At 42.8% G+C, this 27689-nt stretch overlaps 1 protein-coding gene across 5 annotated transcripts in view; it reads right to left on the bottom strand.

Annotated features, from left to right (window-relative positions):
- Nucleotides 1–27689, bottom strand: part of UTRN (utrophin) — a 375635-nt gene that overhangs the window by 311637 nt on the left and 36309 nt on the right. For all 5 annotated transcript variants that reach the window (XM_066994161.1, XM_066994162.1, XM_066994163.1 and 2 more), the window contains one exon: nt 6533–6594. In XM_066994161.1, coding sequence (XP_066850262.1) covers nt 6533–6594 — 62 coding nt within the window. The remainder of the gene's footprint in view (nt 1–6532; nt 6595–27689) is intronic.

Here is a 27689-nt window from a genome sequence, read left to right as displayed (position 1 = left end):
TATTATTGCTATTACGATATGAATTCATCATTCTTACCATATCCCATAACCTATTAGAAGAGAAAATATTTATTTTCCTGCATCTTGGTTAATTCACATCCTATTTGACCTATTCTCAGAGGAGGCACTAAGTAATCCAGTCAAGAAACAAAAAGTGAACTAAAGGGAAACATTTCAAGGCTTGTGTGAACATTAGCCAGTTCACACAAACACTGACTCTTTTCCATCCAGGTGGTTTCTCAGGCTAATGCCTTTTTTTTTTTTTTTAAAGTAAGCTTTGGCTACTTTTTTGAGTGAGGTTACACATCTTACAGTTTAATTCAGCAGTAGAAAATGGCAAGAACAAGTAGACTGTATAGACCGTATAATGTTTTACAAAGAAGCAATTACTTCCTTGCTTGTACCGCAAAAACTGAACTGGGAAAAGAACTACAAGACCACCTTGGGTGATGTCTCCTTGGACAGATAAAATTGCCTAATCAATCTTTTTGATCTCTATTCTTGCATGATTAACACATTTAACTATGTAATTCTCCTGACCAAAAAAATCCCAGCCAAAACGTCTTCAGCTTCAGGTATCCCAGGTCATGTGAAATTAATTATCCTGAATAGGCATGCTTTTGTCTTTAAAAAGATTTATCACATTTGCTAAGAGTCAGCAGTGGAGCAGCAAAATGTCTTCACAAGTATGGGTCAGACATTTATTATACGGTAAAACAACCCTTAGAGGAAAGAAGAAAATTAAGGTACAAAATTTTTGGAAGAGATCTATAGAACACACTGCTCAGAAAGTTAAACAAGACACTGCATTTATCACAAGAATTAATTCCTAGTGTAACGGAGGAGGGAACGTTTTAATTTTAAAGACACCTTTAAAGCCATCACATTGCAAAGCATTCCAAGTACAGGCTCACCAGTTTGTCCACTGCCCTGTCTTCTCTTTATTTTATTTGGTGTCCCACTAGGGGAGAGAACACCTAAGAGCCCAGGAAAAGAAACGCAGAGGAGCCCCACACCAAACATTTGCTTTCTAGCCACCTTCACCAGAGCTCAGCCATGGAGGATTCAGTCTGTCCCTGTGCTGCACCTCTGCCTCTTTGGTCTTTAACCAAGAAAAAAAAATCTGGAAAAATCATAGAGCAGGAGAGAGCTTAAGATGCTTTAAGGTTGGGTGATGTGGCATATTAGCAAGTCTAGCTCCAAGTCCTGCCAGCGCTGCAACCGCTGGCCAGTGGAGATGTCAGGGCAGAAGCACAGGACCTGGGAAACCAGGATCACAGAAATACACGCAACAGGAATGCTGCGGCTGCAAGACTATAGGAGGCTGCTGTATACGAGAACAAGAAAATTGAGAGCTTGGTTAGGAAAGAGAGGGAAGTACATGACAAAAACGGAAGGGAGAGACAGCTTACAGGCACCCAAGCATTCTGACGCTCCTGACACCTTGGAACAAAGCCCCCAGGCGGCTCCCACTCAACTGAGAATTCAACATTCATCTGCACCCAATGCCTACTGAAAATAAATAAATAAATAAATAAATAAACCCCGTGTCCTTTTCACTGAATACCATAAACATCTCCAGGGGTTTAATGTTCTCTCAGCAAGCACGACTTTCTTAACAATCAAGTGTTTTTTCCGTCCCTGTGGGAAAACTTCCCAAATGTAATGAAGATAGGATTCCCCGGGGAAAAGGAAAGTCTCAGTTTGCCCATGCTGGATCTGTGAGCTTCCTCTAGAGTGACAGCGTGAAGCTCTGACAGGCTGTGACAGATCTGACTCCACAGATATAAATTAAGAGATAGGGCATCATGTTTCTTGTGCTGACTCCGGGTCCTACCTGCCAAGTTCAGGAACAGCGGAAGAGGAAAGTAACCCATCTGAAAGCAAACTTGGAAAAGGAATACCTTGGAAAATGAGAACACAAAAGCCAGTGGAGACTGTCTCCTGCCAGGAGATAAAGAAGACAAGACTAGGACTGCTTACACAAGAAGATGCAAAAATATTACTGGCCACACAAGGATCAAATCCTGTAAGGCCTGGGAAGGTGAAGAGATGTAGAGTGGAAGAAGGGGAAAGGAAGGACAGACAGACCAGGTCTGCAGTTTTGACAGGAAAAACTGTCTCTCGCTGGGCAAACAACTACACAACAAAGAAGAGGGAACAAGATAGGCAGGGTGACGGAAAACACAGATTTGCCAGGGTTTGCTGGGCAGTCAAGTTCTCTGACACAAGAGGTTGCAATTGTAAGTGAAGACAAAACAAGGTCACAGAAAGGAGGAGCTGTAAAGAAACGGGGCAGAAAATTCTGTACTTGCAGGGTCTAAAGTGGAACACAAGATTCCTGAATATTTCGTTATGCCTGTAAGATCTCCTAGAAGCCTTGCAGACTTGTCCAGACTGAAAATGCAAGTACCCTACCAATATGCTATTTGTCAGCTGAAGTGTCACACGTCTGTATGACTCAGCCCAGGCCTGCTGATGTGCCATGCAAATAGACTGAGATTGAAATTACTTAAGAGTTTGAAAAACTCAAAATTGGGGTTGATTGCAAAATCTCTGTTCACTTCTGTTATTTATGTGTAACAAATACTGTATGCATACACATTATCAAACAATTTCTGTACCTTCTCCTGGAGTACCTGACTTATACTGTACACAGGCTGGACCTGCTCAAGCAAGAAGCACTGTGCAAAAGAGCTACCTGGAAGTCCTGCCTTATTCCATCCTGCAGTAGAAGTTAAGAAGCACGTATTAAGTGCAGGAAAATATTGCAAGAAGGAAAAAGACTGGCACTATGGTTAATGGAGCAGAAAGCAATCCTGTGAAACTGGATTCAAACTCTACTTTTAGCCAAGAGTCCCTCTGTAATGCTAAACAGAATAACTTAAAATGTAATTTTTTAAGTAATCAGTAACCGTATGCAAGACTGAGACCTCCCTAGACCATTAAGCCTAGTCCTTGATGACAAAGGCATTATCATCTTGAAGTCCCTTCTCTAGGCTGATCAAGCTCCATCTGAAAACCTATTATATATTTTAGATGGTTTGCTTGGGTCTGCTGAAAAGATGAACCATTTGAGGAGCTCTGGATTATCTGAAGATATTTCTGGAAATATCAAACCCTCTGGATAAGCTAATCAAGGTTTGGTTGGGTACTGAGAATTAGTAACTACTGATATTTACCTTTACTTGCAATGGCTGTAAATACACAAGACAGTCCCCTGCAATGCAGAAGGGTGCTCTGAAAATACATCCATTGAAACCTGCAAACTAGTAAACCTTAAAGTCACGGTATAACAAACTGAGAAAGATGCTACCTTTAGCTTCATGTCATGGTTTAGTAATGTTGTGTATACTAAGTGAATGCGTGTGGCCATATACTCAGCGAGCAGAAAAAAATACTAGGTAATTGAGTAATAGATAACTGAGGATAATCTATTCTGAGTAACAAAGTTCAGCAGAAGAAGCAGTACAAGATCCTTTTCACTCCTGAAAAGTTCAGTAAAGCATACAGGTAAGGTACATTAATTTTAGCACTTTTTTCCCCACTTCTGACCTCCTGATTTTAGAACCTGGACAGACTTTTTTCAATGCACAGCCACAAATACACAGCCACAAAAATAAAATCAAACTAACGCGAGAGGTGACACGGGAGTGTCAAAGATATAGAAAATACAGTTTTAACATACGGTCTTAAAATATAATAATTATCCGCACAATTCGATGCATGAAGTGGGCTATACACAAAGAAACAGCTAAACCTGACTCCTAAAATTACAGTGGACAGAGCAATGGAAAAAGCATACAAGGAAAAACACCACATGTGGCTCAAGATAAAAGAGATATGCTGAAGTGTTCTGTGTTAGTATTTGTTTCAGTGTCGACTTCCCTATTGGCTAAAGTGTGGTAAAATAGATTATTTATCCAACAGTTTTATAGTAGCTACAATCTACAAAACAGCTAGATTCACTTTAGTTTTAACAAAATATCCCTGCTACATAACCATCATAGGCCTGTGAGTTGCAGCACATATTGCTCTGCTGAGGTGAAGATTTCTGTAGTAAGCACTGAGGCTTTGTTGAGTGCATTTATTGACCTTAAGTCGCAATCCACTTTAAATGTACTTGTGCCTTCATTTCAAAAAATAAGTGTAAGTAAGATGCATTTAAAGTTTATATGAAGGGCACAAAAACAATTTACTGTACTCTAAAATAGAGCAAGAACTTTTATCTCGCTGAATAGTTGCCCAAAGCAGACATTGGCACCTCCCAGCATACTCGAGCCTTACTGTGTATCAGTCATCTACCTATTCTCTGATGTGAGAACAGAGAGACACTGCTCTTTTCTAGATCCTTTCTAAATCTACACTAAACTGGTTTGAATCTATCAAGTTAAATAATTTTGAGTACATTGTGCAATGGTATACAAAAATCCTAAAATTGCAAAAACAGGTTATAGAGCCTCAGTTGTTTATGTTTTGCATTTATGCATCTAAATGAGAAGGAACTATAAGGCAGTTAATGTGGAAGGACAATTGAAATTCTTAGAGTAAAATTTACAATTCCACACAAAATTCCCGAGTTTCTCTTTCATTTTCTGCTAGAGAAGCCAGAAATATTCACCCAACCTCTAAAATATCTCAAGTCCTACTAAGCAGCTCAATCTAGTTCACAAAAAAAGGAATTTTTAACAACTTGGTAAATGCAAAAACTTCAATAACACTAATCCATCTCTGTACATTTTCAAAACATAGTTAAAACTAGACTTTCTTGCAGAGGGAGATTTCTGCTTAACACCAGCAATTTCTTTGCAATTTGAACTTCCCAGTTCATGAATCTTCATATATCTTGATCTTAATATGGAAATATAGGCATGCTCAAGTTTGAATTAGATATGCAGTAGTCAGGAGTATGTCCTTTAATATAATTCTCTTCAATTATTAACATAGCTTTCATAACTTCAGGTACTTTAACGGGCCATGAAGTCACCAAGTTATTTCAAATTCAACATCTGTTCACACCCTCTAGGCAGGGCATTCCAGGGACTAAGCAGGATCTGTGCAAATACATGGCATAAAAGGAAAAGCCATTTCATACAATATTTCCGTAGGTATACAGGTATAAAAGCTGAAAACAATTGTATGCATTTCAATACAAATCACATCCATGACGCATACAAGCAAGCCACATAACACATTCTCAGTATCACTACCATTTCCGTATTCTTGCCATCTTTAAGCCAGGGTAAGTCTCTAAATATAAGCCTTCCTTTCTCACCAAGTTTTCACTCCTTACATGATCCTGCCCTGCCTAACCCTGCTCCCAGAGGACTGTTCTTCTTTTTCAGCAGCAAAGGCAGAATAGAAGCAACCAGTTACGCATACGCGCCGCTCCCCTGAAGAGGAAACTAGCCAAGCATGCCTTGGATTAAGAGTGCAGGATATCAGCTTTCAATCAAAACAAAGCTAGGCCAAAAATGAATCAACCAAGGCCACAAGCCTTGCATTGCCCAGTGTCTTATTGCACAGGAAGGGAAGGAAGGTAAAACTTTTTTTTCTGCTGACCAAGAACTTCAGAAGGGCAATGCTCCAGAGGAAGCCACTCATTGCCATAGCACTGTCACATTCCTTTATTTAAAGGGCACCAGCATTCCTACTACACTTGCACCAACTTTCACTATTCCACACGCACGGCCCTTTTCATCAAAGTGGGATCACCAGGAGTTATCCTTACCCCACTTTCAGCACCATACCGGCTAGAAGAAAAAAAAAAAAAAATTTTCTCTGATCATAGCCCAGGTTCGTTCACACATTCAAACTATAAACGAGGGAAACTTCCCACAGGCACAGCATGCCTGGGCAATGTGTCATTTTTCACTATCAGCAGAATGGCATAAAAAGCAGGCTTTAAATAGCATCGCAAAGCAACCACTATTTCCTTTCTCTTCCCAAAGCATAAAACAAGAACCTCTTATAAGTCTCAAATCAATAAAGAGAATTAAAAGAAGAAGTGTACAGCGTGAGAGCCAAGGAAAAATCAAAATGAGCAAGCAATTATACAAGATTTCACAGTCAAGACTCAAAGTAGCAATACCAGGTGGCCTCAACTGGAGGTGTGCAGAGTGTTTTGGATGAGTAAAGCTGACTCAACAGCATGGAGTAAACACGGTGACTAGGGCTCAGAAGCTACTTTAACACACTCATGCAAAAATAAACCGTTTAAAGTAATAGGACTAAAATCCAGACACCACCATGCAGATATCTACGTACTTGAAAATATTAACAAACAGAATCTTTCATTTTGAGTTTTTAAATCAGACGCATGGTATTTTTATGTTGTGACAAATGCTTATGTGCATGTGGAAAGACAGAAGGAATATATATTATTTTGTTTAGCAGAGGTATGTTTTCATTAGGCATTCTGACACATTTATCTAGGGGTATTCTACAGTAGTAAGAGCAAAGCCTAGGTAACCAATATTGTTCTAGGCAATACATCACAAAGAATAAATAAGTATTTTCAAATTAATGTTACCTTGGAAAACCGAGCATTTATCCATTTTGTAAACGTCTTTTTCTGTACATCATTGTGTTCATCTGGAGAGAGAAAATAAGAAAACCATGAGTGAAAATGCATTCTTCTTCATCTTAGCTTGTTCAAAACAGGTCATATTAAACACTGCTCAGACTCAATGGCAGAGGTGTTGTATTTTTTTTAAACCCAACTTGTCAATAAAGCTGTTGAAACCTATACCTAACTTTGGTACTTGTGGAGTCATACAAGTGTTTCAGTCTTGACAGCAACCACAGCATCTGCTTTGCATCAGGCTCAGCATCTCAGCACTGGGGAGGACAAATACTTACCAAAATCACAGGCTTCTCGGTGAAGAGCTGCAGCCTATGAAACCACGGGCTTTTGATCTACAGACTTTGTCAACACTTCTTCACCCTGAAGCATTACTCTAAAAGCTGCTGAGGTACTTCCTTATGCTTCCAATGCAGATAATAGCTTCCTTCAGGAAGGAGATCACTGATCTCACATGTCCTGAAGGAATGGAGAATGCCACCACCGGGGACCAGCCAACTGCTGGAAGGACTGGGCAGGATGAGGAGGAAGGATGGGAGAGCACCTACGGGTCCAAGTGCAGGGAGGAGCAGTGGCCTCCCGCTCAGCAGAGAGAAGATGGCTTTCCAGACTGTTTTTTAAAAAGCCATTTAGAAGTCAGCTGCAGTTTTAGTAAGCCTGTCCCACTAAACCAGGCTGTCACCTCCAGCATAGCTCTGGCCATGCCGCAGAACACCTCTCAGGTAAAGCTACACTGAGCAGTGCTAAGGGCCAGGCAATGCCTCATCACCTGCACTTAAACAGCAGTGAATTACCTGCTGACTACAGACCACACAAAGGAAGCTCACACACCATGAATTTTCAGGCCTGCCTGCTGCAGCCAACAAGGAAAAGAACTGGATGTGTGCAGCCTGTCACAGGCTTTAACCTCCAAACCCACGCAGTGGACCCCAGCCAAGGCAGGCAGTGCCTGCCACTGGGCAAACAGTCAGATCCACAGAGTGGTTTGGGTTGGAAGGGACCTTACAGGCCATCCAGTTCCAACCCCCTGCCATGGGCAGGGACACCTCCCACCAGACCAGGTTGCCCAAAGCCCCACCCAGCCTGGCCTTGAGCACCTCCAGGGATGGGGCATCCACAGCTTCTCTGGGGAGTCTGTGCCAGGGCCTCACCACACTCTGAGGGAAGAATTTCCTCCTTATACCTAACTTAAACCTACACTCTTCCAATTTAAAGCCATTCCCCTTTGTCCTATCCCTACACTCCCTGTCAGAGTCCCTCCCCAGCTTTCCTGCAGGTCCCCTTTAGGTACTGGAAGACCCCTATAAGGTCTCCCCGTAGCCTTCTCTTCTCCAGGCTGAACAACCCCAGCTCCCTCAGCCTGTCTTTATAGGAGAGGTGCTCCAGCCCCTTGATCATCTTTGTGGCCCTCCTCTGGTCTCATTCAACATTTCCATGACACCTGCAGCCCAGATCAATACTTCCAGTCTGACAGCTGCAGCCCAGATCAGTCTCCAAAAGGCCTTCAAAACTCCGTGAACCTCCTGACAGCCCAGCCCAGAGATTTGCTTCAAGGCAACCCACAGCCTGCTACTTGCCCTGGTTGTTTGTTTGCAAAACCTCTTGGTGGCAGCTGGCACGGATTGCCCCAAGCCCTTCACTGCAACAAGGCATGTCCCACCACAATGTTCAAAACCATGAACACCAGGTCCCTTCGCTAGGATGAAGCCGTAACAAGACCGGACTGAAACTTGCAAGTGTTCCACTTCATGAAATCATAAAGAGGGCAAAAAATACACACAAGCTGAAGAGAAATGAGATTATGATTAAAAGGCACCACTTAAAAGATTATACGCTTCAAAAAGCAGCAGTTGAGACTGTTCTACAGTAACGTTTTACTTACAAATAGAGATTTTTTTTTTAAATAAAAGCCACAGAATATGACCAGATGATGTGAAGCACCTCAAAATTTCTTCTTTCTTGCCCACCATGCACATCTGAAACTGATGCCATCTCTAACGTACCTACCCACAGACATGTGGGCTACTGGTGCACTGGAACAAGTGACCACGTGTTTGTTTTAATATAACAGACACGAATAAGGAAGGCTCAGCTGGGACAGGAGAAGCCACATTAGTAAGAAATGGGGTCTCACAGCAGCTTAGATTTAATAAGCTTTATGAAAAATTTTGATATCAATTTAGAATACAGCCTCAGTTCTGAGTTCCTTTGAGGTTACCACTCAAAAAGTCAGCTTAAAGCATGACAAGAGTCCATGCCTCCTGCAACACAGTGGACAGCAGTCATTATTTCACCTCTGTGCTTCTCTTTTTTGCCATCTAGAACTGATCGAGCACAGTCTCCTCCTCAGCTGCACCTTAAGCTCAACCAGAAATTCAAGATAGCCCAAGAAAAAAGTTTTTGTTAAAGAGATACCTACAGTACATAAGCATCAGGTCACGCTTAAAACACCTGTTTGAGATTCTAGGTGGCATTGTGGGGGACAGTTATCTAAAAGACCTCACTAATCCTGTTGGACTCCCTCAGTGAAACAGCATTCCTTGATGTTGAAGACAGGTAGGATCTACCAGCAGGATATTCTGTGCCAAACACTCATCTCATAGGATCAAGGGCAGGATCAAGATTTAAAACTCCAATATAACAGATATTTAGACTTTTTTTTCCTCCAACTTTTTGTTCAAGAAACAGGAACAGACTGCATTATTAACTGACACTACTGAACTGAAAACCTAGCCTTGCACAAAATTCAGTCCCACAGTCTGGCCACCTCCTGATAATGCACAGTAATTGCAAATACTATCTGTATAGAACACATTGACTTTTAAATGTCATTCTCTTTTTAAGCATCATTCAGTAAGCTCTTTTCCTTTTCTGCTGATACCCCCAAGTACGTACATACACACCGGGATGCTTTCCTAAGGCTACGTTTGCCTTTTCACTTCCCTAAGCTTTCATGAAAATCAAGGAGAGAAACCCTGAAGTTTGGGGGTTTGCATTCTTTTAACATTGCTAATCCTTAAGATGATAAAGGCACATTGCAAAGGAGACCAAAACTAGCTGCATTGACTGTGGTAAAGGGTAAGAGCAGTTCAAAAAATGGCCATGGATGTGTAAATGCTGCGTGCCAGGAGCTCTGCACAGCCCAGGCCTTAGGGGCCTTGGCCCCTTCCAGGCACACGTGCAGCAGGAGGCAACACCTCTTGTCCAGCTCCTCTTATCCCACTCCTCAGCATCTCACCAGCTCCAGCAGTCTGGGCCTTGCTCCTGCTGCTCCTGCCCTCCCGCCCCAGTTTGCAAACCTCAGGCCCAAGTCAATTTAAGTGCTCAGACCACGTGCACTGCAGTCGCACATGTGACATTTACTAAAAACCCAGCCCCTTCTCCCTCAGTGCAAAATGAAGGTTTCCTAGGGAGGGGGAGAAAAACAAGTAAATAAAAAAAAAAAATGTGACTTCACCACAAATTGACTACTTCAATGGAGACAGGAGCAATATGAATTTATACACTGCATTACCTCTTCAGTATGAGAGCATCCTTTCTGCTTTGGTTAAGCAAGGAACTGGAACCCGCACGGCCCTTGTCTCTCTGACGCACTCTGCTCGGCTCTAAAACCCACAGGGGATGCTTTCCTGGCCAGGCCACCCTTTCGCGTTCACTTTATAAGAGCCTGTGAAACTAGGATTTTTGTAATTCAACATTATAGCTGGGGTTGTGTCAAGCTTTCTGCTATAAATCGTCGGAAAGAAACTTGAAACCAATATACTGGTGCTTTGTTAACAGCAGCGACAAGTTACTTTATCCCCAAATTAATTTTCTTTAGATTCCTACGAGTCTGTAAAGCTAACCCCTGGAGGCTGACGTTATGACTCAGATAACAAATTAGCTATATTCAGTCAAAGAACAGTATTACCATTCAACGAAGCACACGGTACTACATACCATCAATTTCTCACACAAGACATTAAAAATGTCAGCAAGTTGTAGCCAAGCGCGAAACAAATTCAGCAAGTCGCTAAAATATTTGTGTTTCCTTTTGCACTGCCACAGCCTCGATGAATAAGACTGCATGACAGCAAAGGACGGAGTGTGGGCCAGCTTCTGCTTCATCATCCTACCAATTGTTTACTCTAAAATAAAAAGTTTCTGCCTGCCCTCCAGTCACTTAATGGGCTTGTAATAGCTGATGTCAGAACAGTTTGTTCCTTTAAGAGGAAATAAAAGGAAACCAAACACACACACACAGAAAATTAAACTCTTGTGATGACAACAGAGAAAAGCAAAGCTTCCTACTCCGGATGCTTGTTTGCTATACAACACGATGCACATCCATACACCCGGAGCATGTTTGCTCTGGTGTACAAGTGCCCCGATGTCCTGGCATTCGGTCGCCCCCAGTAGTCACTTTTATGGCCTTACGTACCTCCTCCGCCCAGAGCACTGTCCCGTAACTGTACTGGGGCACTTTGAAACTGCAGTTCAAGTACAAGTTATTACCTTGCAAATATCATGTTCAGGAGCAAAACGATCTAAAAATAGAGAGGTAAAAACCAAAAACCTCACTGGATTGTGGTTTGCCCTTTCTTTAACCTCCGCTTCGTACTGAGAGCCAGCTTCCTTATTTCCCCAAAATGCATTGTGTGCTTACATGACAGAACTGCGCTATTCAGTTTTTGAAAGACAAAACTTATCACACCCAAAATAGCTGGCAGAGCAACACTTATAATGAAAGTGCCCTGGAGAAGTGTACAGACTAGACTAGGCAAATCTGCATCTTATTTGCCAACCAATCTAGCACAAGATACCAAGGGTCATCTCACATTTTAAGACTTAAATTTGCCTTCCCCACCTCTTTACTTAAGTTCTCACTTAAGCTCAGTGAAGGAATTTAGAAATAAAAGAAGGAATTAGCCTGTGGGTTTCAATTAAGAAACTAGGAATTAAAGTTAGAAACATCCCTTTGCCTTCAGGCAAGCAGGAGCATCTATCACAGGCACTGCCCCACCCAGGACTAGCACGCACCTGCCAGCCTGACATTAACAAGAAGAGGAGGTTTTATTCTCACATGCAAGATTTTCTGGACTTCAAAAACATTTTGGAAGTAACTATCTCTGTCAAACAATCTCAGACTAATTCACATATAAAAAGACATAAAATAAGCATTGAAAATGTAAGGATGGAAACCAGAGTATTTTTATCCCCCCTAGCATAAAGCCAGGCAAACCACAAAGCACCAGAGTTCACGACCACATAGCTCACAGAAGAGCCTCCATGCTCATCCTGAGCACTGGGCCCTGACTTCATTAACACAGAATAAGCCTAATTAGCAGCTCTTTTTTTGCGCGCGTTTTGTTGTTCCTGTTCTTGCTTTCAAATAAACAGGAAGCGAAACTTCAGGTTGTGCTGCAGATCCCTCTGCTCTCACACCGCCGTGACAAAGCGAATGGCTCCAGCAGCAAGGTACCCGCCTTGTAAGCGTTGGCCTTCACGCTGCAGCTCCAATCCCTGCAGCCGGTGGACTGTACAATGGTTTCCTTCATCCTGCCCCTCTCCATCAAACCCCAGCAGCTGGGCAAGAACACAGCTATAAGAATAGTTTCTCTGACAAAAGAGTAATGGCGCCTGTCTACAGCAACTCCTGCACAAAACGCAGTTGCCCAAGTCATAAATTCTCTGTATAGACCCAACAACGAAATAAGCACTGCTAAAAAAAAACAGATTGAAAACCTTGCACCTCGCTCCCTGGTGTTTCCCCCCAGACACTGTCTGAAACAAACCACCACAGACCAGTAATGAGGAACCCCTGTGGCTCTCACTGAAGTGCGCTGTGAGTCTAAGCTAAATTGGATTTACTTCACAATAAAAAAAGAAAATCCCCCAGCAACTGATAACTTAGAAGAAGGCATCCTCACAGCTGAAGCAATATTAAAATAGCTGTTCCCATACCTCCCAGCAAAAACAATCCAACACACCACGCTGCCGGTCTCAGCGCGCTGGAATGATGTTTAGAAGGAACACAAGAGACAGAAATAATGCTGCCACGCCACACAGCAGGCCTGCTCCCACTCCCACGCTCGTCAGCCAGCAACCCGACTGTTTCCACGTAATGGCAGTGCCAAACCAACAATCCCGGACAAGGTGCCCCAAAACCTACACGGGGCTGCTCCAGAGGGTGTGTTACAGCTCCCCGTACCCGACAGGAGCAGGGAGCAGCACGAGAGCAGGCAGGAGGCAGCGGTGCAGGTGGAAGGGGCTGGAGAGAGGGGAGGCACGCGCTTTGGGCTCTCTCCTGCCCAAACCAGGCCTCCCAGGTTGGTCCCAGAGCTGCCACAGCTTTGGCAAGTTGTGCCGCCTGCCTGTGGTAAGCCGGCTGTAAGAGAAAACAGACACGGGGGTGACAGCAAACATTGTGCTCTGCAGGCAGACCTGAACAAAGACCCTGCTCAGTTGGGCAGAGCTCTCTAATGACAGGCTCCCCATTTCTCTCCATCAGCTCCCTAAGTTTTGGTCAAGCCAACCAGCATCAGCTCCCAGTTTAAAGAAAAATGACTGAAATAAAGGTATCCCAAATACCTCTATAAAGAGGGTGACTGCCTTGGATAACATGCCCTGTAGATACCAAGGGGCAAGCGTCACCCACAGGGACAGGAGGAGGAAGCCCCTCTCACCATCTCCCCAAGATCCTATCCAGCATGGCTGGCACATGGGAAGGGAGGAGAAGGGGGGACAATTCCTGCCCAGTTCTGGCAATTGAGATGTTTCCAAGCAGGCAAACAGTGAGGCATTGAAAGAGACGGAGTAAATGTGCAGGCATAATAAAAAGGTAGCAATTACAAACTAGATTTACTGCAGCTCTGTTTGTTACAAACACAGATCAGGTCTCTGCATTTCTGAGGGGTTACAGAGAAAACAGAATCGCTTTCTCCAAGTTCATGTTAGCCATCTGCCCTTTCTTCTCTGTCCAAGTTAGAACTATTATTAGGCTCACTTGCATTTGCGGAGGTGATTCATAGGATATAATGTCAGAGGGATCATTGTGATCATCTAGTGTAATCTCCTGCATAACACAGGAGCCATCCCCACTAAAAGCCCATCTGCATACCAGAAGGAAGCAGACACAACAGATGTTAGAGACCCTGTGCAGACCCAAGCAAGCAGTACTGCTAGGGCAGGGAAGGAAGCCGAGCCATGAACTGAACGTACGCAAATTTCTGCTACTTGCAGAAGAGTTTTAGATTGGACAGACATCACAAACAACCTTGCTGAACATCTTCAGGAAACAACGTTCACGGTACAAAAGACTTAATGTCGTTTCCCAGCTAATGTCATACTTTGTGGCAAACTTTCTTAGAAAAGAATAACAAATCTTGCACACAGTAGTAAATTTTTCAAAAGTTTTATTTTTCTCCAGTCAGTTATTAGATCTGATGTGGCAGAGAGAAATACAGTAATATCCCAGAGGCAACTGTTCAGAAGAACTATTAAAGACACAACATACTCCATGTGTTGCTCTTCCTGGTCCTGGAGCTCTGCCCAGGGCCCACACCATTTGCGTCAGGCCATTTGCTGGCTGCAGTGAGGACAAGTGGCTGTGCTTCAGATAACAAAAACCCAGCTGCATGGATTGTATTGTTCTGTGACAGGCAGGTAAAGACAGGAGCGCTCTGCCAAGTTCTCCTTCAAAACACTGAACTTCCACCCCCTCACAGACCAGTCTTTTATCCCAACTCTGTTAACCCAGACATTTTCTTATTTCCTGTTCCAAAATCCCAACATCTGCAGTCCCAAATTCCCCTAATCCCCTGCTCTGTCTTCTCACTCCCAAATACCAAAATATTTCCCGACCCTTCAGAGCTGCCTGTACTTCTCCCAGGCTTTCCCATCCATCTCTCCGTACCTTGTCCAAAATCTCCTTCCACCACAGCCTTTCATCATTCTTGCCGTAAACCTCTCTGGGTCAACAGCTTGCCCTATACGAAACCAAATCACTTCCTGAGAAGTCAACTGACAAAACATGGCTCCTGCGTATTACTAATGCGCTCCAGTTTCCTAAGAAGTAGACTAACATTGAATGCTTGGCTTCCTCCACTTCCTACTACATGACCCACCAGTATCAGCTCCTCCCCGCAAGTTCTCTGGTCTCTCGCTGCAAGCTCCCATCCACTCCTTCAGCACACAGGGTAACAGCAGCACACAGTAGGACATGCACCAGACCGCACCCCCTCCACGCACAGACAGACCATCCACTAGGGAACAGGAAAGACATCTACACATTTAAAAAAAAATCCACCACCACCAAAAAACCTCTTCAGCAGAGGTACTGTGTTCAGGGCCTCGTCTTCCTTCAGCCACCAATTTTCACACTGTAGCTATTTAGCTAGCTTTGTGACAATAAAATTGGTTCAAATCTCCTACTGGTTAATCCAAATCAATACTGGTTAATGCTACTCAATACTTTTCAAAAGTATATGCTGTTAACATATTGAAAAAAAATTACATAAATGCTATGTAAATGTTTCTGTGAGTTAATTAATACGACCTGATACAAACGATATAGGTGCCATTTCAGTGACAGCAGCATGCAGGCTAAGAGTTACTTAAAAACAAATGGAATGTGCAATCCTATGGAATTTAAGTCTTTTCTACTAATCCAGTATATAAAACATTCATAATGGAGCAACTAGAGCAGCTGAGTTCTGCAAAGTCAGGGTAGTAGTTTTCTGGGTTTGATTGCCCTGAATTCCTGACAGAATTTGGAAATTCAGTCTTAAGACCGAAAAAAAAAAAAAAAAAAAAGCACATAATTGGGTTTCAACCATGAAAGATGTTGCTTTGTTTTGAACTTCCCAGTACTAATAAACTTAAGATATCGAAAAAGAGATCAGTGAAGAATTGTCTTAGAGCAGTAAGCTGTCACTTGGAACAAGATCTCTTGACAAAGAGACAGACAATTAACAGCTATATTGCATTTATCTGTTGCAACACTGTAAGCATTAAAATCATTAAATGCGGTACCATTAAAGGCCTTTTGCTGTTTTCCTACTAATAATACCTCAGGCCATCTTGCAAGTATTACTCAAGCTTCATCATCCACACGAATCCAGCCCTGTCCACATTGTTCCCAGGAAGTCTCTGGCAAACTTTTGCATTAGTGTTTTCAGAGAAGTCACGGACTGATCATCTAGTCCAGCTACAACAAGCTGCCCAGGGCCATGTCCCAGCAGGCTGTGACATCTCCTAGGAGGAAGGCTCCACAACCTCCCCGGGCAGCCCGCGCCAGGGTTTTCTTAAGTGTGAGTGGAATTGCCTCGGTTTCAGTTTGTGCCCACTGCCTCTTGTCCTGGCTCTGGGCATCCCTGAGAAGAGCCCGGCTGTGCCTTCTCTGCAGCCTCCCTTCAGGTATTTACGTGCAGTGATGAGATCCCCCCGAGCCCCCCCTTCTCCAGGCTGAGCAGCCCCAGCTCTCCCAGCCTCTCCCATGAGGAGACGCTCCAGCCCCTTCACCATCCTCCTGGCCCTTCATGGGGCTCACCCCAGTACGTCCACGCCTCTTGTAGCGGGGAGCCCAGAAGAGGACACAGTACTCCAGGTGTGCCTCACCAGTGCTGAGTAGAGGGGAGCACGCCTAAGCACATGCAGCATGCCTGTTGTAAAGGCAAGGAATGGAAGAAAGGAAGCAAGCTCCTGTTTCACTGGGCACTGCTTATGCCACCACAAACAAGCACACTGCGTGAGGTTTCACAAACGTGTCAGCATCTACCTTAAAGCTCAGCGAGTGACTTGCTGGAAAGCTGCTCCCTGACGGTTTCACTTCACAGACCGAGTACCGGAAAGCTTCCACATTCTTCTGTGGCCAACTCACAGCCATTTATTCACAGCATTACATGCCTCAGCTCTTCACAACCAGGACTCACACCAAACCACATTACTCTTACTAATCCCCAGTGCAGGCAATGCTTGAAGACAGAATACAGGGAAGGAGCAAGCCCCAGGCCCAACGTATTCCTCAAACTGACCTCAGCAACAACATGGAGCCCGGTCCTTACAGAAAGCAAACAGGCAAATAAGAAAAAAAGCCATAAATTGTTTATTTTGTTCCCAGACATGTTAAGTCTGAACTTCATTAGCTATTCCATTGTTTTCTCAAGGACCAGAGTCATGCTGATGCCTGTAAATTATTTACCTCAGCCTATTAACCTTTGTAATTGCTAAGAGGAAGCCTGACATGTAGAAGGTTTAAAGGAAGTCCATGAAATTCATTTGCTCTAGTGGTGCTCTAAACATAAAGGGGAAGCAAACAAAATAACAAATAGGATGACCAAGAACTAAAATTCAAACACCTGTAAGAGCGAGCCACACCAGCAGTACTCTCATTTCTACTCCTAAAACACTACTGCGAGTTCACCACCACAGAAACTACGACCGTAAATTAACCTGTCCCTACCTTCACAGGACCTACCTAAAACACATCAAGTGTTTTGTACTGTTACCTAGTACTAGTGAGGAAGATGAAGCACAAGGCATGTCCATCTCTTGAGATGAACTGAGTATTTCATTTCCCAGCCACATTCTTTTGCTGGTCAAGGAAAACTGGCATTGCCCCACTGGGGATTAGGAAAACCTTTGTGCAGAAAAGCATGATGCAGATCAAAACTTTGAACAGTCTGTATGTAGAGGAATTACTATTGCTCCAGAAGCAAGAAGCACCACAGTCATAAAGGCGAATTATCCAGTTCACGTACTTACAGAGACACCTTAATAAGGAAAGAATGAAAGAGAAAGTGAAATGAAGCAGTCGGAAAGGTCCTTTCTTACGCCTTCCGGCAAAGATGAGAGTTTTCTCCTTTGTCACTTGATCCTATCAGCAGTAGGTTGAGGCACTGCTATTCCTACATCCTAATTAAACTCATGTTTCCTTCCCTGGCTTAGTCATTAATTAGCCCCCAAAATTGAACCCCCCTCCTTGATTAACTGCTTTGGAAGTACGTACATATCCTGCAATTGTCAAACAGAATTTATCTGGAATGCATTAAAATAAGTATTTATGCAATCAAGCAAGACACTGATCATCAGCGGGAGCCTACACAAGACTTCTCACTTCATTACAGAAAGCTCCTGTGGGACACACCGCTCCTAACAGGGTGCCCAAAATTGGAGGGTGTACAGGAACAGAACGGTGAAGCAACCAAAGCTTAAAGCCTGCCATGGCTTTGGCAGAACCTGAGCCAAGGAATTTCAGCAGCCAATTGTTTAGGTAAAGGATTATGTGTACATAATCCTGATCCCTGTGCTTTTATTATTTAATGGCCGGCTTTTAGGTGCACTGTGATGAAACCTGTAATAATGTGGGTTTTAAGTACCGTCACTAACACATCGTAAGGTTTTGTGAGGGCATGTGAAATCTGGAACACACTTCACCTTTGCCAGCCTAGAAACTGACTACACAGAAAGTAAGCTCGCCTAATGAAAGCGGGTAATTACGAATCAGGCTCCTACCACCGCCTCCAGCAACAACTTCAACAGATCAGTTATGATCACAGGCGTAATCCCCTCCTGGGCGCGTGTTCGGGAAGGGTTCCTGCGCTGCATCCTGGCTGGTCGGCAGTCACGCACCACACGGGCTCGGGGCGGGCAGCAGCTGCCAAGCTGGGGCAACCTAAGGGCTCGCTGTCCCCAGCTTTCTGCCCCACCGGCTGCCAATGGCAAACGCCCCGGCAGCAGGGCAGGTGGTGCCTGCACCTCCCTGAGGCTGAAGTCTTCCATTTTTTTAAGACCTACTCAGGAATTCTTCTGAAGAAGGACTATTTCCTACGGAAATTTGTATCCTTGTCTTTGAGTGACCTCTGAAATGAAAATTAGCTTACAACACAGGGAGAAACATTGTCAGCCTTAGTCTAAAGAAGGTTTTTAACCACCAATAGGTATAAGTCAGCACCTAAGCACTGACATACCCTGCTAAGTTTTGGTCCGACACTACATTGCCTTGGTATACGAAAAACACCTATGTACATCACTCGTAACAAACCTCTGGCATAGCCAAAGCTGTGTCAAGGAAAAAACTTTGGCTGGTTTAAATCATTTATTTTGAAGAGAAGAATATAACTACACGGCAAGTCAACTTCTTCTGCCAGTGAGCAAGGAAGGCTATACAGCAAAGCAGAAGAAAAAAGTACAAAATACAAACTCTATCACAAACGCTTTTGTCAGATACAGTTTCCTCAATTCAAAGGTTCATCCTGAAATGCAGAGTATTTGGTGTAGGATATTTTAATCAATAAAAATACTTAGACCTTCACAGTGTAGTACTAGCCTAAAAACAAGATCAGCATTAAAAAAAAAAAGACAGGACAGCATCACCATTGCTGAGTCACACACGGCAAGAGAGAATTTCTCCAGAAGCTTTCACACCACCACCCTCACCCCACCCCAGAAAGAAAAATTATTTGCAAGTAGCATCAAATAACGTTACTTAGTACAAACAGTGGGGACTGAAAAAACATTTCCAGCAAACCGCCCAAAACAAATACGTGACAGAAGCACAGCTAACACAAGAGCTGGGCTTAAAGGCACAGCTAAGCACTACAGCAGTGGCAGATTGGCTCTGAGCACCTTAGTGCCAGCCCTGGCTGTCCCGAGAGCTGCCCACAGGCCATGCCATCGGACCTGCCCACGAGAGCACTCCCAGGCGCCAGCCAGCTCCAGCGAAGCACAGCCGGATCGCTCCGATGCGTTTGAGCAGGTTGTGAAGGGGCTGGATTAATGTTTATTCATTCAGAGGTGAAGGGGCAAACAAGGGCAGGAGACGTGAGGAAAAAGCAGATATACGGTCCTACAAGCATGCAAAAGGACTGGCTCTTTATCAAAGCGAAGAGAATCACTTTCATGTGGTTTCCCAATGGCGTGAAGAGAGACTTGCTTTCCATTTAACACGTAGTTGCACTTCTCTGAATGGAGAAGCGACCGTAACAAATTACTTCATGCACATTTACAAGACTTTCAAATTTCAAAGTCTCAATAAAATAATGCACTTAACCTATCAAAAAGCTCAGTAGGAAGAAAAAACAAAACATGCATCTCACAGACTGCGGGTTATGGAAATAGAATGGAGCACATTAGCACAAGTAGGAGGAGGAAGGTTTCTGAAACATGAGAAGGACATCACCGTCTCAGAAGGATGGAGACGCATCAACAGGGTGAAATACAGGTACAAAACAGAAGTCACAGGTCCTTAAGACGCTATAGCCCATACATGACCTGCCTTTGAATTGTTGGTTTTATATACTATAAACTAGAGGTGGGGAGAAAGGGGAGAATATATCTAGAAAGTACTTAACCCGATTTTAGATCTTTTTCTAGAGATGTAAAAGATTTTTAAAATGCAGAATGTCTATCTATTTATTATTTTTACTACCACCAGTAATTTCAGTACTCCTGCATCACAAAGGTCAAAACTAAAAATAAGATTATTGCTAAAATTTGCCTCCAAGTTTCTGCATTTCACCTTTTTATTTGCAGATGCACGATCAATTCCAAGAGCACCACGCACCGTCATCTGGGCTTCATACAAGAGAGGAGCCTAACAGCAGCGCTGCTCATTCTGCACCTGGTAACAGGTAACCGACAGCAGGAACAGGTCAGAGAACCTCAGCTGGATGCATGGTGCACTGGCACCGAGTTAAACAGCAGGACTCTTGCAGAGGCTTTTCACCAAGGTTTCTCCCCCTGCCTGAACTCGCAAGGGCAGCGCAGTGAATCTGGAATACTCCGCAACTTTAGTTCATGCACAGGCTTTGGGTTTGGTTTCGTTTTTTGTTTGTTTTTAATCCTGCTCTAAAGTTCCCAGCAATGTGAACTTGCAGTAATACACAGATATATGCAAAGAGGAAAAAATTATGCGACCTAAATTGGCGGGGGATAGTCAGTAATTGTGCCTTCAAAGACAACCAGAGAGGAAGATAGCGCATACGAGATGTTCAAAAAGTCAGCTAATGTCTGGCTGCTTAGTGATTGCCAAACACTTACAACACTTAACAGTGTTATCAAGGCTGCATTTTAGTCAGATTCCATTTTCCACCTACATAGCTCTTTTAAGTTGTTCCACATTACTTTATCATCTCAAACCACTATAATATGATTACAGTTGAAAACACTGAATGCATTAATATTAAACAGCCACTCCAAAATGTTTCTTCAGCTGCTTGTTGCTTTGGTCAACAGTCCCAAAAAGCAATCACAAAATCATTTAGGTGTTTGTGTGTGTGTCTATGTATATTTGTGTGTTTTGTTGTTGGTTTGGTTTTGTATGTTTTTCATCTACAACACACTGACATAATTCACATATTGCAGAGCAGATCTTCACATCTGAAGACCTGTAATTCAACGTCACCCACTGCTTCTGATTTTCCACACTGCTGCTATGCTAAGGCTGCTCTTGAAAGCCATAGTATTTTGTTAACCAGAGCAAACAAGCAAAGCTCCTGTATAGAAAACAGAAAATAAATGTACTAAAGCTACAAAGCAGCAAGGAAATGGGAAACAGTAGTAATGACATACGGAAGAGCTTGTATACTCATGCACACAGCTGTCTGAAACATGGACCAGGCCACAATACACTGCTCATATTTCAGATTGTCCACTGCTGACACACAGGACCAACCTGTGGCAGACGTGGGATCATTTGCAAAACCCAGGTATTCATGAAGCCTACCACATCACAGTCACAAGGAAGGAATTCCTGCAACTGCACATTTCGTCTGCGAGCTGGCATAGCAGGACCAAAGGCACTTTGAATAATCACAGTCACCTACCTGCTGCTTGCTCTAGTAGCACAAGAAATGTTATCACTGTTCAACGTGTTTGCAAATGAAAATTCTCTCTTGAAGGGTAAATTCAGATGGCTGTAAGCTACACAGTCTTTCCTTTGTTATACAATTATGTTACAAAATGCTGCTATCATTTCCACCTAAAATCATGCAGCCCAGCTAACAAGGGCTCTGGAAATGCTAAAAAGGCAGTTTGGACTGCACTATGGCTTCCTGGCTTTGTCCTGCAGCATCATTTCAGTTTCACTGCAGACTGGCATGACTGGCTGCACAGGAACACTTTTGCAAGCTTCTGTTTATTGAGATACAGAACTCCCAAATGTTTTAGATGACAAGTGAAAATTGAGTGAAAGTTTGAAAAGTGAGGATCACCAGGGTGTCAAAGAGACAACCTCTGAGGAGGATAGAAAAAGGAATATATGTGAAGAATTTTGCTCTCAAAAGAATTAGTGTGACTAAGTGCTGACTTAGCAACCTATTATGCCAGCTTGAATTTTGGTGCATTTAATTACAGCCCTCTACACGCAAGAGACTTGTCTGCAGTCCTGCAGAGATAAGTATACGACGAAAAAAAAATAAATAACAACCTGCCAAAGACTAAATAAATAAAAGCTCAGAAGCTTTAGTCTTGTCTATAATCAGAGTCACATTGTTCCACGTTTTCTATTCATGTCACAATGCTTCTCTATTATTTCTCAAGGCTTTACATGGCTATAGAAAGAAAATAACAGCCACGAAGGGTGACTACCAGCCTTTACACCCTTCAAATGCAGAATGTAATTTGGGATCAGTAAGGGAGAAGATGACAAAACTCCAGCTGCCAGGCTGAACTGCTTGCACCTCCCGCACATGAACATTTGGGAGGGGAAGGGGGGAAAAAGATCTTCCAGAACAGAATGAACTCTTACCTTTAACAGAGTGAAAGAGACCCTTACAAGAAAGCAGCATATGTGAACACCCGTTCAGGGACGGGTGGGGGGAGGACGGGGATTACAAAAAAACAAAAACGGGCAAGGGTGAAACATGATGTTTGTATCTACTCTATCACGTCGTCTCCAACCCAATGACACAGGTTCATCATCTAGCTCATGGATTATGTCAATCCCCAAACCACAGAACAGCAGAAAGGAATTTAGGGAGGGGGTAAAATGTAAAAATTATAGTATCAGGAAAGAAGAGCCTGAGAAATTGAAGATATTTACTAAAGGACTTCAAAGAGGTACTTCAACATAATTGAAAAGTAGGAAAGTCAGAGATCACAAGAAAACAGAACACCACACCCAGCTATTAGCAATATCATACTTAAGTTAAAAAAAAAAAAAATCACTTGCCTACATCAGGGAGTTTTTCCCTCCCAAAAATATTTCTTTTACAACACAAGTCACCACCTTGGAACTTTGTTTTGACTCTTTCCTCCACCATATATTTGGTTTGTGTTTCTTGCAAAGGTAAATGCTCAATAATTCACTTATGCTGGCACAAAAACACCAGCGGATAATGAATATACAGAGATGGAGGAAAAAAGTTTCCATAATTTATTAAACGAGAGCACTCTTCCACTGCAAAGCGATCAATAATAAAACAAGTCAATCAGATGATCTTGTTGCCTCAGAAGTTTAAAAGTTACTGCTAAGCCAATACAACTTTTCCCACAAAACCTGTTGCTTTCCATGCTGACTGAGCCACTTTACAGGAACTTTTACCCATTTTTGATGTGCTCCCATGGACTACACTATGAAAACGATGGTGGATCCGGATTTATTCATAGTGCCACATCCAACTTGCAACTGAATCGGGGTGAAGAACAGCTGAGGAATGACTTCATCTTAAACTACATAACTGTTGAAAAAAAAATTTTTTTTTTAAAAAAACCTCTCAAGACACTGATAATTTGTGTACACAAATGGATATGCTTGCCTTTTTGTTTTATTTTGAATGACTACAGTGAGTATTTTGAGGCTAGCCAAATAGTCTCGTTACCTTACAGATAAAGAGCACCTTAATGCTGTCAAAACAATAGCTGATTATTTGCCAGTGAAGACTACACTGTGTGTAATGTTCAAGGATATTTGCTAGGACACCGCTATCATTTGAATACAAAAGCTCTGTCACCGTGACCTAATTCTCCCTCTATTGCTCTGGGAAGGGCCAGTTTCAAAGCACGTGGTTTTGCACAGTAAGGACCAGAGACAGTGCAGCGAGAAGGAAATAAGGAATGCCACACCAGGATATCAGAAAGAGGGGCCAGAAAGCACCTGCTTCTTCAGTATATGCTGGCTGTAAACCAGTCACACTGTTCCTGCAGGCTACTTCAGTTGATGCCATTAAAAATAACAATATAGTATTTAAACAGAACAGCAGAACATTTCGCCTGCTTAGCAGCTACTGTTTCCAAGATGCTGCAAATCTTTAATACAAGTCCGCTTGCCTCCAAGTAGGTTTTGTTTGCATTGGTTTTTAGAATCGCACACCATAAAAGAAAGTACATGGAAACATTAAGTATCAGCCAAACATTTCCCCCACCACTATTAGTATTTTGCTAAATCATTTCCATAGTTGCTAAATTATATTTTGAATTATTGTCCAATCTACTTAAGTTTATTTCAGAGCAAGAGCCCTTTTTTATTTTTTAAAACCATCTGGAAACTTTCGGACCACAGGTTTTTAAGCTCACGCTCTTGCTAAGGGTTGACCGTACACAGCTGCCAAAAAAAGCCAGCTTTTCTCACAAATAAAAAACAATTATATTTAATGACATAATTAAAACAAGCAGGATTTTTCATTCCCACTGATCTATGTCCCATAATACATTAAAAGAAAGACTCCTAATATCAAATATCCAAATGAGCACTGCTTACAAGTTCACTGTCAACCAAAAAGTTGTTTTTAACAGAAGCAGCCACAGTCAAAAGCAGACACAAAAAGCCTTATACACACACGCCACAACCATCTATACACACTATGTCAAAATGAAGAGCCTGCAAAAGCAGTAACATAAAATACAACTCGTTTTTACACTGCACAGGAGCTACGTCTGAAGTGGAAAAGGAGATTTCTGCTTTAATTTCACTGGGACGCACCCAGCCGCTGCTAACCTGATCCAGGCACTGTTTCGAGGTGCTGCCCCAGGACCCACTCTCTCTACTCTGCATGCAAGTTTGAAAGTGTTCTGGAATAAAAGCTTAGGAGTTGTGTATGTCTCCACATTTATTTAACATTTACACTGTAATTCCCAAACATTTGGGTCTTATTTGGAAAGAAACAAATCAAGTTTCATCTGTGCACTGGGGTTGAGCTGCTGCATTCAACCTGGACAGCCGGCCTTACTACTTTCATGGAGTAACTCTGCAGGTTGTAAGGTAACAAAGGTAACTGGAAAAGAAGCGTGGGCTCCTTGAACTTTGAGGACCTTGAACTCATTGAACTGAACAATTTTATTCTGGGAGATCAACGGGGGCCTGGAACAGCCTTGGAGGCCAGCTTCCTGCCACCAGCCCTGGGCACCCAGCAGGGCCCACAGGCGGCCCCTGCCCGCCCTGAGACCTGGCTCGCCCACACCACCCCGCGGGGAGGTCTGGGCTCGGTGCGGCCACTGCTGATTATATATTTAAATAAAATGTTATTAAAACTTCTTAGAAAGCACGTGTTAAAGACTCCCTTTGTCACTGAAATGTAAGGAAGATGCATTTCCAGGAGAGCTCTCACCTACCTGGAAGGCGCACAGCTGTCATTATCTGGTATGCCATCAGGCTGAGTGCCTGAACAGGATTTTGCTCCCTGTAACTATTACAGGCATGAGGAAAAACTGCTCTGGGCCCATGTCACAGCAGAATGAGACTATGGTTAGGGGTCATTTCCAAGCCATACTTATGTCCCTCACACCTGCAATCCAAGCCATAATCCCTAAGAAGTGACTGCGTGCTCTGGGGTGCAGGTGCTGTTCAGGACACAGCTCCAACAGCCCCACCACAGGGCACAGCTGGGCCCGGTGGGCCACGTGGCAGAGCACCTGGGAAAGGTATTTAAGAAAGGGTACACTGCAAGGCACAGAAAGGAGTGAGGAAAGTAGTGCAAGAAACAGCCCCAAGGACAGCAAGGCCAGTGAAGGAGGGCAGGAGGCGCTCCAGGCGCTGGAGCAGAAGTTCCCCTGCAGCCCATGCAGAAGACCATGGTGGAGCAGGCTGTCTGCCCGCATGGGAAGACCTCACACAGGACATGGTGGCCATGTGCTGAGGGACTGCATCCCGTGGGAGGAACCCCAACTGGAGCAGGGGACAGTGTGAGGAACTGCAGTGGACTGACCCCAACCTTTCCACATTGCCCTGGGCTGCTCAGAGGGTAGAGAAGACAAGAGGGAAAGAGCGGAGCAAAGTTGAGCCTGGGAAGAAGTAGGGAGGTAGGGAGAGAGCATTTTATTTGTTGTTGTTTCTCATCATCCAACCCTATCTTAATCAGCAATTAATTAAATCAATTTTCCTCAAGTCTGCTTTGTCCACAGTAGTAACAGTCGAGCCATCTCCTTGCCCATATTTCAACCCACAAGCTTTTCCATCTTTCTCCTCCCCCAGTCCTGTTGAGGAGAGTGAGCAAGAGCACGGCAGGGTGGGTGCATAGCCACTGGCTGAGGTCCACCCACAACAGGGTGGAACAACAGAGCCGTTTTGCAGTTAATAAAGACAGCATCAACTGCCGTAAGGCATCCTTACTGCTATTTATACAGAAAAATGTCTCTCCACAGCTCACGGAAGAATGTCAGATAAGATAGCATGACCTGGCCATAAAATAATTTCAGCTTGACTCTTGAGGACACCACTATTGAAAATGTTTTTATTGCTAAGAAAGTTAAAAAAAAGATGGATAGTCTACACACAAAAAAGTGTGTTATAGTATCGCACACTCATTCATATAAATCATTTGATCCTAGCAATGAATTAAACAGTGCTGATTTCTGATATTCATCCATTGCCAAAGTGACATATCACAAGATGACTATGTATCTTATTTGGCCAGCAGTGTTTTGCTTTCTCTTTCAATTGCTAAACCAGTAAAAAAGACTTGCTTAAAACAAATACTTTTTTCCCCCTTAGTCACTAATGGATAAATTACTCAAAAACTAAAATATTTCTAGTAGTATATTAATACTGTATCTTTAAATGGGAATAACAGACTGATTATTTTCAAGAATATACTGCTTGGTTACACTAAAGACAAAAATAAAACCACATCAGACTAACTAAAAATGTAAAAGGTGCAATGCAATTGGTATAATCCTGCCTTGGTGTTATCACTTGCAACTCTTGCTGCTAATGTTAACTTCGGTATGATCAGCTCTGCCTACAGGTCAAAAAAACCCCTTGCTTCTATAAATGTACAGAGCATTTACTGCTTCTTTACTACCACAAAGTACACTATGAATAACTCATCATTTGATACTGAAGTTCATCAATAATATTCTCTCATTTATTAAACTGTCAAATGAGCTTGGTCATTGTGAGAGACTCAAGGTTGCCAAACAAAAGGTTGAAGCATGTCCTCACAAGAAAGTTATCTGTATAAACCCCACTTGGAACTTTTTCTTTAAGCTACTTTTTGTAGATTAGATAAGGAATGCTGACATGAGATTTTAAGAAAACAGATACAGGGATGATGGTGAGGCATCAACTGACAGCATTTTTTGCCTTTCTTTTACAAAGTGCTAAGAATTCCAGAGTATAATCTTCAATCTGAATCTGTCATAAGGAAACTGAAGCTTAAAACATTAGTTCATTGAAAGGAAAACTACAACAAAATTTAGTAGCATATTATTTGATCGAAAAACATAAAGCAAAACCTACACTGCAGAAAACCAGAGAAAAGAAAATGAATGTTTTTTAGTTACACTGATTAGTTTTCAGATATTGAATTCCAGGTTTATATTTCAACTACTAAAAATATCATAATCACATTTATGTGCTTTTTGAGTTACAAGTGGATAAGTAGCAATTTATTTATTTATTAAAAAGTGGTATGTCTGACAGAAATTTGACAAAAATCTGCATAGAGACTGCCTCTATGAAAGATAATATAGTTTCATCGATCCTTTATTTAGAGGGATCTATTGTTCTACTTTCAGAAAATACGGACTTTATCTCTTTGCTACCTTAAAAGCAGCCGTAGAAGTAAATATTTTCCTTATATATAAAAAGACTTCGGTCACACAGGCCAAGTAAATATTGATTTTATTATAGCTGAGCTCGGGGCAAGACGTTGATTTCAGTAGTGTGCAAAGAGAGTTTTGTGAACTGCTT

Source organism: Anser cygnoides, chromosome 3 (genome assembly GCF_040182565.1).
Source record: "Anser cygnoides isolate HZ-2024a breed goose chromosome 3, Taihu_goose_T2T_genome, whole genome shotgun sequence".
NCBI lineage: Eukaryota > Metazoa > Chordata > Aves > Anseriformes > Anatidae > Anser > Anser cygnoides.
The sequence above is the reverse complement of the archived record's forward strand: the minus strand, read 5'-3'. Positions and strand labels throughout refer to the sequence as shown.